The sequence below is a fragment of the Cherax quadricarinatus genome, chromosome 42 (genome assembly GCF_038502225.1).
Source record: "Cherax quadricarinatus isolate ZL_2023a chromosome 42, ASM3850222v1, whole genome shotgun sequence".
Lineage (NCBI taxonomy): Eukaryota > Metazoa > Arthropoda > Malacostraca > Decapoda > Parastacidae > Cherax > Cherax quadricarinatus.
This window is the reverse complement of record NC_091333.1, coordinates 16,838,642-16,856,184: the sequence shown is the minus strand read 5'-3', so window position 1 is coordinate 16,856,184 and position 17,543 is coordinate 16,838,642. Positions and strand designations below refer to the sequence as shown.

At 37.3% G+C, this 17,543-nt stretch overlaps 1 protein-coding gene across 44 annotated transcripts in view; it reads left to right on the top strand.

Annotated features, from left to right (window-relative positions):
• The first annotated feature begins 219 nt into the window (after positions 1-219).
• The window catches only part of LOC128695675 (protein tramtrack, beta isoform), a 520,376-nt gene continuing 503,052 nt past the window's right edge, over positions 220-17,543 (top strand). For 18 of the 44 annotated variants that reach the window (XR_011393078.1, XM_070093365.1, XM_070093360.1 and 15 more), the window contains exon 1: positions 224-530. Coding sequence is in view for 40 of the 44 variants with exons in the window: in XM_070093365.1 (XP_069949466.1) it covers positions 529-530 (2 nt within the window). In the remaining 4 variants the exon portion in view is untranslated. Of the gene's footprint in view, positions 531-832; positions 1,012-17,543 lie in introns of those variants that run through there. The other 26 variants (XR_011393077.1, XM_070093343.1, XM_070093338.1 and 23 more) reach the window with 8 other exon arrangements.

Here is a 17,543-nt window from a genome sequence, read left to right as displayed (position 1 = left end):
TTTTATAATCATGAGCTTAGCAATATCTGTTTTACTTTGAGTTTACTGTAACTCTTGCTTAGTGAATTTTTATGTATTTCTTTTTTGTTTAATATTTTTACAACTTAGTTTTTATATTAAATGTTTTAAAAGAGCTTTGGAAAGGAGAGTAACGGGTGTATTGATTTTTCCTAATATTTGTAGAGCCCGCTAGAGGAGGTGGGAAGACTGGCCAATGAGAAACTTTCCTCCCCTGACAAAGGTCCTAACTGGCGAAGCTATACATTTTACTAATATTTGGGCTCATTTGGTCACCTACAGGAAAATTAAAGTGTTCGGAGGCTTTAAAATTTTGTCTCGGGGCGTTACATATCTGGAATTAGTAAGGAATGTTGATGGTTGCGTTGATATAAAGGAAAGTATAGATGAGAGGCACCTCTGAGACGGACCAATCAGGATGAGGCAGCCTGAGCGGCATCAGTCGGGAGAGGAGCAGTCAACGCCAACCCCAGCGAGATATACAATGTTCTCTCTTATATCGTGATATTCATGTAAGTAAAACGAGTTACATGAATATATTCATCATTGTGTATTCTCAGTGTTTCCAGTGTTGTGTGTGGGTAGTTAATGGAGTTAATTATACTCTGGTATCGACAATTTTAATGATAATCTAATTGGATGACGCGCAGCTTGGCTGGGTGAGTGACGCCATCTTGGAGCTGCTGAAGCTTTCTGCTGGGAATTGCCAGCCAGGATTGCAAGGATGCAAGACGTATTACCTTATACTATATAATATGGTGGTCCATAACCTAGTGAATAGTCTTGCAGTATTGTTCACGTGGAATATGACTGTTACTGTGAGAAAAACAGTATTTTCTTCGTAATTCTGTGGAGTACTTAGCTTGTCAGTGTTAAGATTCTGACTACGATGGATAATATTTCATGACAACATTATTCAGAATGTTATCATTAACAGAAATACGTTCTGTTACTCACCTTAAGCGAAGACGTTAGGTTACGTTGGTTTAAGAAGTAAGTGGAGCTCAGTCCAGTAGTAAGCTGAAGAATTGTGATTTTTAAAATCAGAGTTTTTAGTCATGTGTGATATACCTCTTAAACTGAGTGCCTTTGCAATGAGGAATATGTGTGTTAGTGTTACCTTTATAGAAAAACTTTAGGTTTGTCAGGTCTTGTAAAGTAGTCGCCTCAGCTCGCACTGAGGGACCGGGGTTCGATCCCCAGCACAAATAGCGATGACATTCTACGCTAAACGTATTTCCCTTATTTACCTAGCAGAAAGTAGTTACCTGGGTGTTTAGTGACTGGTGTGGATAGCATCGTGGGAAAGAGGAGACAGCCCCCTGTTGACGTGTTTTTATTGGGGTATACTCTAGTACTAACTTGGCTAATAGTCGCAACCAAGTATTCTATCCTGGCTGCGAAAATGGGATATCTTCCCTGGGTAAGATAGAACATAATAGAACACAAAAATAGAATGACTGGCTCAGGCTAAGTAGGTCATATTCACACCCAACCATTGCTACTATTATTTGTGTAGCCCATTTTTAAAACTCCAGAGTATTTATTCACTTCAGTGACTACTTGCCAGTTTGTTATCTGGCAGTCACTGGGTTTTCATTCGGATAACTACAGGTTATCCAGGTGGCAGGTTCGGCAACTTAAGAATAGTAATGATAAATTTCTTCACTATACATGTAATGCAGTTTACATGTAATAAAATATTGCTAGGCACAAAAAGAAAGCCACTAGTCTGCCTGAAATGCACTGTATGCTAATCCTAATGCTTAGACTACTTTAGAACTAGACCTGGGTTATTTAGTAGAGTTTTTAAATGTACAAAAAATGAGAGGTAGATAAATAAACAATACTAGTAAAATTTTAAATATGGATTAATACTTCAGATTGATTCAGTGGTCTTCAGATAAGTGGGAGTTCTTGGTCAGTTTCAAACTGACTTCAGTTTATGGGATGATTGAAAGATAGCAGATTTACAGGAAGTTCCTGTGGGAGTACAGTATAATGGAACAAGATGAGTAATTAATTTTCTGTGGGAGTTTGACGAAGGCTGTAAGTATAGGAATAAGGGTTGGTTGAGCTGCTTATGTTTGGTATAGTATAGTGTTGGTTTAGTTACGTTAAGGAGACAAGGTGCTTTTTAACAATACGTAGCTCTAAATTGATTGGCAGATGGGGGCCTTTCCATGATTCTGGCAATGAATTCTAGGTCTTAGGGCCTTTTATAGGCATTGAGTTTTTGCATAGGTTGTTTGGTACAGGGAGTGTTGAAGAGAATTTTGTCTTGTGTTATGCCTGTGTGTTCTGTTGCAACAGAAAACAATATGAAGTTCAGTTAAGACTAACTAAAATTATTCTGCTATGGCAAACTTGAAATAAAAACTGGATTGGAGTATAAAACAAATTCCAACCACACAGTAGACTGAAAAACTAATGTGAAGGATGTGGGAGTGATAATATCAGAGAATCTCACTTTCAAGGATCACGACAGTGTATCAACCACATCTGCTAGGAAAATGATAGGATGGATAATGAAGAGCCTTCAAAATTAGAGATCCCAAGCTCATGATGATTCTCTTCAAATTGCTTGTTCTCTCTAGGCTGGAATATTGCTGTACACTAACAACATCTTTCAAGGCAGGTGAAATTGCAGACCTGAGGAATATAGAGAACTTTCATGGCATGTATAAGTACAGTAAAGAATATAAATTAATGGGAATAGTTGAAGTTCCTTGATTTGTACTCCCTGGAATGCAGGCAAGAAAGATGCATGATAATATACACCTGGAGAATTCTAGAGGGACTAGTTCTGAATCTTTACACAAAAATTACTCCCTGTGAGAGCAAGAGACTCGGCAGGAGGTGCAACATCCCCTCAATGAAAAGCACGGGCATCACAAGTACGCTAAGAGACAACGTAATAAGTATCAGGGGGCCCAAGACCGTTCAACTGGCTCCCAGCCTACATAAGGGGGATTACCAATAGACCCCTGGTTGTCTTCGAGGAGGAGCTGGACAGGCACCTAAAGTCAGTACCTAATAAGCTGGGCTGTGGTTTGAAATGGCTAGGCATGTTAGTGGCCTTCTTTGTAATTAATACTTTATAACATGTAAACCACACATTGTAAGCTTTACAAGGAAATAAACATTGTCATTGTCATACGTTGGTTTACATGCAGCCAGCAGTACAGCGTGGTTGATCAGGCCCTGACCCACTGTGAGGTCTGGTCATGGACCAGGCCTTGGGGGCATTGACCCCAAAAACCCCATCCACAGTATACTCCTCCCAAAACAGTTTTCACAAGAAATAACCTCTTGCTAGGCTATAGAAAGAATGTTACAGAAATGAAAATAAAAGATGAATTTAAAGGCCCAAAATTCAGTATTAACCGAGTTCTTTCTTGGTTAGCCGTCATTAGTGGAATGCCAGTGATCTTGTGTACATTCTGTACATTCACAAGGTCTTCCTCTTGTCTGTCTATTATTTCCTTACTAGTGAGGAGTTATTTATACAAGTACATCTTACAGCTATTATAGACTTGGCAGACATCATTGGCATACTATATAGAAAGCCCCTGTTTCTTCCATATATACATTTAGTAATTTAGTAACCCTATCATAAAGCATTAACCTAATTGAAACTTATATTGTTATTGGATAGCTCATGCTTATGCTCTTTTACATACACAACCTGCATGTAGGAGAATGAAACTTAGGACAGTGTTTCATTCTCCTATGAGCAGGTTATTTGTGTATTGTTCCAGTCACGGTTTTGTGCCTTTTTATTCTATGCAGTACTTTAACAATTTATCGAACCACCCGCCTGTATAACTTGCTGATGTCAATTTGAAAAGTTGGTGACTGCAAGAAATCTGTTAGCACCCTAGTTCATCTTGAGTGATTGCATAGACTAACGGCTCTTAAACTGTAAATGCAAATTTATCAGAATTTTGTTTTTTAAAAGGTTTATTCCCAACTAAACCCAAATCCTGAAGTGTTTCCTGGCATTGCAAAATATTTGAAAAAAAAAAAAATGATTTTTTCTTATGAATTGATAGAGAATCTTTTCCTGATGATAATGACACCAAAAGTACGAAATTTGGTGAAAAACTTATGGAATTACACTCTTACGAAGTTAGCAACCTCGGCGACATTTACGCATCGGTGATTTTGCCCACTTTGAGCCCTATTTTCGGCCAATTCCATTGTTCTAGTTGATAAAACTCATAGATATTTCTTTAGAACTCCATTTGTTCTATCGATTGAGTACAAGAAACCGCACATTTAGTGATTTCAGCTACCCAATAAAGTGGTCAGAAATTGGCAATTTGGCCACTTTCATGCAAATTAAAATAAAATATGTCAGTTTCAAAATAGGGTTCAGAATGAACACTGCAGACATTCCTGGCACTAAAATAACATTTTCTTGCTTTCTATTTTGAATTTTTATTTACACAAAAAATAGAAGATTTACTGTTATGCAGACTACCGCAATGTTGTAATAATTGTATAAATAACGCCAACCCATTTGTGACTGCATATTAGAATGGCTAGTTGGGCATTTATTGGACAATGACATTTGTTTACTGTTGAACATCAAAAATCGAACATTTCTGCCACTGAGCTCCATTTCAAGATCCTTTTCATAGTAAAACCAATCAAAATCACTTCTATTTCTACAATATGTTTTCCATTCTATCAAATGAGACCAAGGAAACAAGAATACAACCATAAATACAATATGAAAATACACCTCAAAGTCGGCGTTTTAATCCAAAAACATGGTCGGAGTTTTTTTTTTTCTCATGCACTACGTGCTGCAGGATTTTTTTTTTTTATAGTGTGCACACTGACCACACAGACCCATTCTCTCACATGTGGGCCTACCAGCTTTCTCCTGCTTGATTTGAAGCCGCTAGAATTTTTGAGTGTATATACGTCAAACACATTGGCCCGTAAGACGTATATACACAACCGAAACAATCGTAGGATTAACCAGCTACGTATTTAATCTACTAAATTCCCATTTGGTCTTATTAAATTTCCATTTAGTCTTCCTAGGTTCCTGTTATTTCTCTGAAATTGCTTCTGTCACTTAGATTTCTGAAAGCTACTTATGTAGTAAACTGTTGGAAGATCATACAGCTATATGGAAAGGAAGTGATCTCATCAATGTTACCAAAGTGATGATTTGTCAGGAGAAGTTTGATATTTTACTACTAGAAAAAAGTTCTCTTGCACTTACATTTACTGAAACTGTCAACAAGCACTAACTTAACACAATCTGTCCTAATCTAATCCAAACCTAAATTGTTTTTTGATAACTGGTGGTTGCATTTTAACCCTTTAAGTGTCCAACCGTTGATCTACATTTTACTGCTATCCCTCTGAATATTTTGAAAAAAAAAAAAAAAACCCTTGGAAAATTATATATTTTTTAAGGGTCGGTATTTAACGAGATGGAAGGCTGCAAAGTTGGCAATGGCATGATAATTATGTTTAATAGTAGATACTTTGATTTCATAGCCAATTGTTGTTCGGACACACAGTAAGTAGGGAAATAGTAATCATATTGTCACAAACATACATGACGCACTGGCAGGTGAATATGTACACCTGCCTCGGTCACTTACTGTTGTCTACAAGATAACATTCTTGCAATAGAAATGACAATGTCTCATGGACAACTATTGATAGTAACTGGATATTTTCCCCCGAGACAACAATATATAGAGTCAATTCCTCTACATAGGATATTAAGCAGGAATATTCCAACAATTCTAGCGGGAGATTTTAATGCTCATCACCCTGCCCTCTTCAACTGTGAAGCGGGTATTCCACTGGGTGACTTAAAAGGAAAACAACTCTTTAACCCTTTCAGGGTCCGTCCCGTAGATCTACGGCTTTACGGTGAGTGTCCAAACCGTAGATCTACGCCATGAGCTCAGCTCACTCTGATAAACTCTGAGTGGTACATTTGGGCCTAGATATGAGAGAATACATCTATGTGGTATGTGTGCACCACATAAAACAGATCCTGCAGCACACTGTGTATAATGAGAGAAAAAAACTGAAATCATGATTTTTCGATTAAAACAGCGACTTTGCAGTGTTTTTTCGTATGTTTTTTATAGTTGTATTTGCGATTTCTTGGTCTCATTTGATAGAATGGAAGACATATTACAGAAATAGAGATGATTTTGATTGGTTTTAGCACTGGAAATGGCTTGAAACTGAGCTCAAAGTAGCGGAAATGTTAAATTTTTGCCGATATTCAAGAGTAAACAAACGACCTCACACGTCTAATACACGTCAGCTGGTGGGTCTAATATACATTCACAAATATGGTGATGATATTTATACAATTATTACAGTATTGCATAACAGTAAATCTTCTATTTTTTGGTGTGAATAAAAAATCAAAATGGAATTTATTTGTAAAGCCTCAAAATGTAACTAATGAACAGAGGAAATGTTAGTTTAGTTCCAGGAATACCTACATTGTTTATTCTGGACCCTATTTTGAAATTGGAATATTTTGAACTTTGTGTTAAATTGGCCAAATTAACAATTTCCGATCACTTTATTTTGTAGTTGAAACAGTTGACTTGGCGATTTCTTGTGCTCAATCGATAGAATAGAAGTAATACTAGTGAAATAGCTAAGAATTTGGTTGATTGGAATAATGTAATTGGCCTAAAATGGGAGTCAAAGTCTGCAAAATCGCCGATTCGTAAATATCGCTGACACATCAAAATTCGCGAGAGCATAATTTCGTCAATTTTCCACCAAATTTCGTACTTTTTGTTTTATTACCTTCACAAAAAGATTCTCTACGATTTCATAAGAAAAAATAACAATTTTTTTTTTTTAAATTCTTGGACACTGGTGCGTGACTTAAGATTTTGGCCTTGGACCCTGAAAGGGTTAATATCATGACAGCTAGAAACCTGTCATTTCAAGGCCCATTCTTTAAATCGTACATTGGACCTCATCCAGGGACACCTGATATAGTACTGACAAACAGGGACTGTGACATCTTTCACTGTCGTATATCTCCTGGTGGACATGTTGGATCTGACCATATCCCTGTTATAATACAACTACAAACTTCTCCATTTAGAATATCTGTACCACCTAAACCCAATCTTAACACCCTAGGATTTGACCCCTTCAGGGCATATCTGGGCGATGATGAAATTGTGTCATTGGAAAATCTACCTTCCAATGCAATTGATGATGCAATCAGGTCCCTGCATAATCGAATAATTGAAGCTACTAATGCAACTTGTCAATTAGCTTCCACAAAGATATACCAACAATATAAACCTACTAGGGAAATTAGAGACAATTTACGAAATTATCAAGCAGAATGTCGAAGGCATCTTCAAACGCAACAACCACCAGCAGCTACACTGCACCGAATAAAGCACGAATTAATTAACATGATTAGTCATCACAAACGGGACATATGGAAATTTCTAGTTCTTCAAGCTAATCAGTATCAACGTGAACCAGCAAAATTTTGGAGTAAGATCCGACAACTTTTAGGGGCAAAGCACAAGGCTCCTAACTACCTAGTTCATACCTTCACTGATGAGGATGATGAAGATGTTGAAATTAAACTTGACGATCCACAGGACCAGGCTAATTTGATGGGTGATGTATGGGAGAAAATTCTCTCCCATAATAAGTCGTCAATTTAACAATAATCATTATCAGTTGGTAAATGAATGGAGAGATGAGAACTTGGATGATCTACAACCACTACCTTCCATCGATACTTCATCTCTTGAAGATACCCACCCGCTTACTAGACCTATTACATTACTAGAGATAAGTCAGGTTATTGGAAGAATGAGAAATAGAGCACCTGGCCTCTCTGGAATAACAATGAAACAAATAAAGTACCTACCTAGAAATTGTAAACAGTCTTTGGTAAATATCTTTAATGCCATCTTGGCCTCAGGACATTTTCCAGTTGTTTTTAATAAGACTGCTAAGATGATCTTTCTTGGTAAGCCCAATAAAGACATCCACCAACCTGGGAACTATAGACCTATATCTTTACTTGAAGTCAGGAAAAGTTCTTGAGAAAGTCATTTCCAACAGATTGAACTACTATATGGAGTTTAATCACTTTTTTACTGAAAAACAATTTGGCTTTAGAACACATAGAGGTACCAATCATGCAATAAATGTTATTTTCGATACTGTAGCAAGTCTAAAACATCAGGGCAATCTTGCCTTAATTGCCACCAGAGATGTTCATCAAGCTTTTAATAGCTTATGGCATGATGGCCTTATATACAAACTCATTGACCTACCAGACCATAACTGGACTTTTCTCAGATTAATATATAATTTCTTAACTCAAAGAAAAATCATTCCCACCTTTCATGGCAGGTCGACAGAGCCTTTTATACCGACAGCTGGTGTCCCGCAAGGATCCTGTCTCAGTCCACTCCTGTTCAACATTTATGTGAATGACCTTCCTCAACCAGAGTTTAATGACACAATTGTCACACAGTTTGCAGATGATGTTATTCATGTCGTCTCATCAACTCCGGTAACAGGAAAATACAAGTACAAGAGAGTCATAGAGAAAATGAATATTGAACTTCGTCGAACATCTAATTGGGAAAAGAAATGGAGAATTACAACTAATCCTGACAAGGTCCTTGTTAGCACGATAGGATGTTTTGCATCAACAATTGAAGATAAAGGAGGTATCTCCATCAGAGGTACACCTGTAGCCATTAGAAACCCTAACAAGATTTTGGGATATGAAATCGACAGGCTGCTCCATTCAACATCTCATGTAACTAAAAAGATCAACATAGCCAAAGCCGGTCTTAGCAGACTCTTCGATTCAATCAAGCCCCTCAACATGTCAAAAAACATCTGTATAAAATGATAATAAGACCAATACTCGAATACCCTTGTGTCCCAATGTCATTAACAACAAAGACCAACATGCTCCGGTTACAAAGGGTCCAGAATGGAGCTCTTTGCTTCATCACCAATACCAGTAGGAGAGATAGAGTTAAAATGGCAGATTTACACATACAAGAAGATATTACTGCCATGAATGTACGCCTTGACACCTTAAAAAAGAAACAACTTTATACAATGCAAGAACTATACATGCCAGATAGAGAACATCCTATACAGGTGGTAAATACCACGGATTATACTATCACTACTCCTCCTCACAGGACTCAACGAATGACTCTCCCACAAAGGGTCCGTCGCTTTATTCATAAAGATGATTACCCACGACCCATGATATTGAGCAACCTCCCTGATGAAGAGGATTGGGTGCCACCAGAACCCTTCTATGTATACTGAGAAAATCATTGCCCCCAATTAGGGAGACATCATATATAACTTTCTAATGTAAAAATTATGGTATTTACTATAGCTGGACACCACCTGTAAGAAGCCATTGTCACGAAATTTATAAACTGGCCAGAAAATTATGCCTTCCTTGTCGCATAAACATCGTTGTGCAATCGCAAAAAAAAAAAAAAAAAAAAAAAAGCAATTGCAACTTGTATAATTACTACCAATTCAGAGTCATGTACTTATAAATCTGTTATATCTATGTGACTTTGATGGGTTAGTCTTATACCCCTTAATTAAATATATTATCATTTCACGTACACTTTTTAAATTGCACCAAAGTGGTTGGGCCACTTACCTTTATATCCTACCTCTCACCCCCCTCCCATCCGTTTCCAATATTTCCATCCTTACCCATCCTTCTTCCTTCCCCATCTCACCAAAGCTCTGGTCTGAACAAGAACAAGAACAAGATGTCTACATATACAGTGGACCCTCGACTGACGCTATTAATCCGTTCCTGAGAGCTCATCGTTAGTCAAAATAATAGTTAGTCAAGTTAATTTTCCCCATAAGAAATACAGCAGGGCCCCGCTTTACGGCGTTCCGCTAATACGGTCATTTCAAATTATGACCAAAACTCGCTATACGGCTCCCCCCACCTGACTTTCTAATACGGTCACCGCGCCCCACCCTGTTTGTTTACATTCTTCATGAGCTCAGTAAGCACTGTCTCTCCATTTTGTCTGGAAACTCCAAAATTTCATGTTTTTAAAAGTTATTTCATATTTTATATATACTCTGATAATTATACTTATGTATACCTGTACTTAAATAAACTTACATACTGTGCTGGCATGCAGGTACACATTAAAATCAGTAAGAGTGTCTTATGTCTCCAGATGTCATATTAGTAATGATATTAATAATCATCGAGTCTCATTTAAATGTCGTATATTACGTTAAATACACATTTTCATTAATCCATCTATGATATTTTTTCAAAATTATATAATAAACACGATACATAACATAAAAAGATTATAAATACACCCCACAATAGATTAAATAAACATAAATATGAGATGTGGTAGCAGACGACTTGCACAAGTGACGCCATATTAGAAATGATAATAATAATAATAATAATAATCACCGAGTCTCATTAAATGTTGTATATTACGTTAATATACACATTTTCATTAATCCATCCATGATATTTTTTCAAAATTATATAATAAACACGATACATAACATGAAAAGATGATAAATACACCCTACAATAGAATAAATGAACATAAATATGAGATGTGATAGCCAGATAACTTGTACAAGTGATGCCAAGAATAACATTTTCTCTAATCTAACATAAGAGAAAATGTGTTACTGGGGGTAACTGTAGAAAATTATTCCTTTCGTATGTATGTAAGTTTATTCAGGTATACACAAGTACAGTTACATAGATTATCATACATAACAACATATGTGTAGAGAACCTAGGATAACCCAAAAAAGTCAGAGTGACTTATTTCCATTGCCTTCACTCGGAGCATCATTTCTTCTCAAAATGATGTTACATGAGAATGGGAGTGTTAACTTTATATATGTTAGTGTAAACTTATCTGGCATTTATATTCATTTATAAGCAGAAAAAATGGTGTTCTGCTTTCTGGCAGTAGCTTGGAACTTAATGTAATAATAATAATATAATTAATAATAAAGTATGTATTAATAATCACTCTGGGCGCTTTATATGTCACATATTTCGTATAGGTTTGGTAGCTGACATCTAAAGCACTCCAGAGCAATTATTATTATTATTATTTTTATTAATTTTTATTATTATTACTTTCTCTGTCTCGTGGCAGCTTAGCAAATGATTAAACTCAGTGAACAAGGTATGTGGATGGTAATAATAACAATTGCTCTGGCGTGGTTTAAATGTCAGATACCAAACCTGTACAAAATACGTATGACATATTGGCAGTGCAGCGTCTCAGCATCAAGTATCTCGGTCTCCTTCCTACAGTCACTCAGCATATTAGCTTTCACTGTCTCCAAGACTGCATATTTGTACAAATTTGCACTTCATTGTGCATCCCATAGTACAAGATGTCTGTGAAAGGAAGATACAGTGGACCCCTGGTTTACGATCAGCTCCCAATGCGACCAATTATGTAAGTGTATTTATGTAAGTGCGTTTGTATGTGTATGTTTGGGGGTCTGAAATGGACTAATCTAATTCACAATATTCCTTATGGGAACAAATTCGGTCAGTACTGGCACCTGAACATACTTCTGGAATGAAATAATATCCTAAACCGGGGGTCCACTGTATTGACTTCACCTGAAGGAAGAGCTAAGAAACAAAGGACGTACTAGTACGGCTTACGCACCAGGGTTTTTGACATACTAGTACGCCTAAATTCTATCGCCCTCAAATTTAGTGAGAGAAAGCTGGTAGACCTACATATGAAAGAATGGGTCTATGTGGTCAGTGTGCGTTGTATAAAAAAAAATCCTGCAGCACACAGTGCATAATGAGAAAAAAAACTTGGACCGTGATTTTGGATTAAAACAGCAACTTTGCACTGTATTTTCGTATGGTATTTATTGTTGTATTCTATTTTTCCTGGTCTCATTTTATAGAAGGGAAAACATATTACAGAAATTGAGATGATTTTGACTGGTTTTACAATGATGAAAAGTACCTTGAAATTGAGCTCAAAGTAGCAGAAATGTTCGATTTTTAACAAAGTTCAAAAGTAAACAAATCATGCTGAGTGTTCAATACACGTCAACTGGTGAGTCTAATATTCTTTCACAAGTGCGCCGATATTATTTATACCATTTCTACACTAATGCAGTAGTCTGCATAACAGTAAATCTTCTATTTATTGTGAGAATAAAAATTCAAAGTGGAAAGCAAAAGAATGTAAGAGGGGCATGGGGACGTGACTAATGAACAGAGGAAATGTTATTTTAGTGCCAGGAATGTCTTTCTTGTTTTTCTGGACTCTATTTGGAAATTGGCATCTTCTGAAATTTGTGTGAAATTGGCAAAATTGCTAAATTCTGACCACTGTATTGGATAGTTGAAATTGGGAAATGGGCGGTTTCTTGCACTCATTCGATAGAAAAAATGGAGTTCTAGCGAAATAGTTATGATTTTTGTCGACTAGTACACTGGAATTGGCCGAAAATAGGGCTCAAATTGGGCGAATCCGCCGATGCATAAACATCGAGATCGCTAACTTCGCGAGAGCATAATTCCGTAAGTTTTCCATCAAATTTCATACTTTTGGTGTCATTATGATCGGGATAAGATTCTCTATCTTCTCACAAGAAAAAATAATTTTTTTTTTTTTTGAAATTTGGGTGACCCTGAGAACAAGTCTGGGAGAGGGCCTGGGGACCCTGAAAGGGTTAATTATTCAAGCCAAGGCATGCAGTATCTACATATATTTATTCCAGAATAACATTAGGTATGTAACATAAATTATTATAAATTATCATTATTATCGCTTTTTTGCATTTTTTCTTATGACGAGTGATCTAGGAGTATTTCCCCTGATGTAAACACCAGAGTGGTGGGCCCCGCCCTTCCCCCTCATAATATGGCATATATTATTCATTTCAGCATCTTTATTACAGTTCTAGGGTATTTATCGTGTTACTGATATTAATTTGGAATAAATGTAACATAACCTTTATTACTAATATTAGTGTAATTACACTACATTTTTTTAGTGCCACGGCTATCCTCCGACACGCATAACTATTCACCAAAGACTGAATGGTACTGCTTGCCTCTCCATCTCTCATTTAGCTCCTTCCACTTTGTAACGATGTTAGATGGTGAATTTAGTGTATTTTTCTGTAAGCTTAACTCTTTGTATGTGTATTTTACTTTTTTGTTTTCTGTAATATACGTTGTGTAAGAGTTATGCAAATTAAAATAAGGTTATCAAGTTGGAGTGTCACTTTTATTTTATTTTTTTCCTAATATACGTATTTAACCCTTTCAGGGTTTTCGATGTACAGTAAGGCCCCGCTTTACGGCGTTTCACCTTACAGCGTTCCGCTAATATGGCGATGTCAAATTATGACCAAAATTTGCTATACGGCAAGCGGTCTTTCAAATACGGCGCCCCCACCCGGTTTGTTTACATTTTCCGTGACCACATCTATTATGTCAGGAAACTTTCCAAAATTTCAAGTGTTTTAAAGTTACTGCATATTTTATATGTACTCTGATAATTATACATATATGTACCTGTACCTAAATATACTTCACACTGTGGTGGTGTGCAGGTACATATAAAAATCGCTAAGTCTCTTTCTACTCATGACGCCAATACAGTGGACCCCCGCTTAACGATCACCTCCCAGTGTGACCAATTATGTAAGTGTATTTATGTAAGTGCATTTGTACGTGTATGTTTGGGGGTCTGAAATGAACTAATCTACTTCACAATATTCCTTATGGGAACAAATTCGGTCAGTACTGGCACCTGAACATACTTCTGGAATGAAAAAATATCGTTAACCGGGGGCCCACTGTACTACGTAATAATAATCACTCTTGGGCACACAAAATGTTTTATTTTACATCAATATAGGCATTTTCATTAATCCATCTATGATATTTTCCTCAAAATTATATATGAAATCCATTACATAGCATATAAACATGATACATACACTCACAGAATAAAAAATTGATGTAAATATGAGATTTGTTTACAAAGCAGCTGTGTAGGTAGTGTCGGAAGAAATACGTTTTCTTTAGTCAAACTGGGGGATAACTGTAGAAATATATTCTTTTCGTATGCCTTTACTCTATATATAGCAATTCACGACTTGTGGGTTTAGTGCTTTTTATAATAAATAATAATAATAATTATTATTATTATTATTATTATTATTATTATTATTATTATCTTCATTCACTGTAAAAATGGTGTGTTGCTGTTTGTTTATTCTGAACTAACTTGTACACAATGTAAGAATATTTTTATTGTGAGGTAATTATTATTAAAATAAAAAAAATATTGAGGTAAATGTTTTACAAACTCTTACAAATGGACGTGAATGAACTAAAAGTAGACACACATTAATACGCATTTGTTTCGCCTGACCAAGTGATCGTCCACTACCTGTTCAGTTTGTGTTCTTACATTGTCTCAACTCTATCTCGTTCTCTCTCTCTCGTTTACTCTTTCGTTAACTAGTTGGCTCTCATTGACGATGGCGTCTAAGGTTAGCTGTAATAAAAAGAGACATCGTAAGCCTCTTGCTTTAACCCTTTGAGGGTCGACAGGCCCTCTCAGAAACTCTTTCTCTGGGTCAGCCAAATTTAAAAAAAAAATAAAAATTATTTTTAATGAAAAAATAGTTTTTTTCTAAACATTATAGGCTAAACAAAAAATTTTTACTGTCAATACTTACCGAGATATGGAGGCGTGAAGTTTGCCAAAATTGAACAACATCTGGTAACATGGCCGACTGCCGTCACCCGGTATTTTTCTATTTACTTTTTTATGTACTATTTTCAATTATTTTTCAATTTTTCTTTTTATGAGTAACTTTTATGGCCTCTGAGGCCAACATGATCATTATTTTGTAAGTTATTTCTTCTTCAATACTACACAATAAGGGCATAAACACTGTTGTCATTATTTTGTTTATAGAAAATATTTACACAAACAAACGATATGAAATGTTGTTTATTACTATTTTTCTATATTTTATATACACATATACAGTCACAGGGAATGTTTCTAGAAGTTCTGCAGCCTGTGGAACTCTTTGAAACATGGTGTCATGCACAGTGGTGTTTTACACTCCTCACACATAAAACGAGCGTCTCTGCGTTGTTGTGGCCATTTTTTTGTATGTGCACAGACGTAACACCTCTTCTGAGCCTTTTTTTTTGAAAGCAGTAGCAGGCAGTTTTACCAGGAAGTGATCACCATGCTTCAGACGAGCAGGTAGTTGTTGATAATTTGGTGGGCGGTCAATTGCAGGTGCTGTTCCTTGGTACTTGAATGCTATTTGTCTGATGACAGACAAACAGAATTCGCCGTACTGTGGTTTGTTTCTGGTCCTCATCTTATACATATTATAAGCATTGAGCATGGAAATGTCCAGAAGATGGAAAAACAGTTTGATGTACCACTTATAACTCCTGCGAACACAATCAGCAAACCCAATCTGCATGTCACATTTGTCCACTGAACGCATGTTGAAGGTGTAATCAATCACAGCTGCAGGTTTTAGAATGGGTTCATTGCTCTCTCTATGCTGCCTGCCACTGTCTGCCATTTCATTAGAGTGAACTGATGACTGTGTGACATCTCGTTTGTCATGCCACCGAAATGCCATGATGTCATTGGCAGCAAACACCTGCACCTCACCTCTACGAGTGCCAGCGTCAAACCTGGGCATATGTTTCCGATTTGCACACACTGTGCCACACGCATCTGTCAAGTTCACTCGCAAAAAATCACTGAGTGAGGGGCTTGTGTACCAGTTATCTGTATATAATATATGCCCCTTACCAAGGTATGGTTCTATCATTGTTCTAACCACATCACCTGAGATGCCCAATAACTTCCTGGTATTTTGCAATGTATAACTTCCAGTGTACACAATAATATCCCATACCAGACCACTGTAGCAATCACAAAGCACAAACAACTTTATACCAAAGCGTTTCCTCTTGCTTGGTATGTACTGCTTGAAAGAGAGTCTTCCTTTGAACAGAATCAAAGACTCGTCAATTGCAAGCTTCCTGAAGGGATAAAAATGCGTACTGAATTTCTCTTTCAGATACACAAACACATTCCTAATCTTATATAACCTGTCAGTTCTGTCAGGCCTGGTTTTGTCTGAGAAGTGAAGCATACGTAACATTAGCACAAATCAGTTCACTGGCAATATATCACTGAAGCCTGGGGTTGCAATCAGGCGGTCTGTTGACCAGTATGATTTCACTTTGTGCTTATACACATGTGGCATAAGCATTATTGTGGCAAAGAAAAGATAAATCTCAGCCACAGTTGCCTCCTTCCACTGGTGTAGACGTGATTTTGGTGAAAGTAATGTGTTTGCCATGGTGTACTCGTAGTATGTGTTGCTTTCCATGACAATACTTTCCATCAGGGGTTTGTCAAAGAATAACTCGAAACATTCCAGTTCAGTGGCATTGTTCCCAAGTGTACAAGATGGCCGTATTTCACTCTGGCTGTCATCAAACTGGTGGGGATTTGGAACAAAATTGATAGCTTCCTGCCAATCCCAGGTGCAGTCTGCGGGTGGGTACTGGACAATGACAGGTGGTTGTGGTTGTGGAGGCTGGTGTGGTGGGTGGGTGGGGGATGGTGGCCTTTGTTGTAGATCAGCTGAGGCAGCAGCGTGGGTGGCAGCATGGCCCACTGCTGGTGCCTCACCGCCAGCACCACTACCACCACGCACGTTTTCCATCCCAATTGCAACAGTATCATCGTCATTTTCACTGTCTGTTCCTGTTGTACAGCCACGGGATGTACTCCGAGATGCACTCCTTCCCCTTGGAATAGCATATGGCACACTACCAGAGCGCATATATCGTAGTATATACTGACGCTTCACTGGGGAATATTGCACTTCACTATCACTACTGGAACTAGTTTGAAGAGCTTGTAGTTCATATTCATTATCACTATCATCACACATGCTCTCATCTGAGTCTGGGATTTGGGAAAATAGAAGTTTCCTCTTGGATTCTGGTACAACTGAATGTGAGCAAGACAGCCCAGCACCAGAGGTGGAAGGCTGAGGGCCGTCTGGGTTTTCCTCACTATTACTGATATGATCATTAGTTTCGGTCAAAACTTCACCAAAACCTTGAAACTCGTCTTCACTGGCACTTCCATCTGTATTAGAACTGTCACTGGGGAACAAAAGTGTCCCAATTCGCCGAGGAGTGAGGAGCTTCTTACCGCGAGGCATGGTGGACATTGTTTACTAAGATGGCGTTCCCACAATGCACCACTGGGTCCCAGATTTTTTTCTACCGCGCATACCGACCACACAGACCCATTCTCTCACATCTAGGCCTACCAGCCTTTTCCCGCGAGATTTGACAGCGCTAGAATTTATGCGTACTAGTACGTCAAAAACCCCTGTGCGTAAGCCAT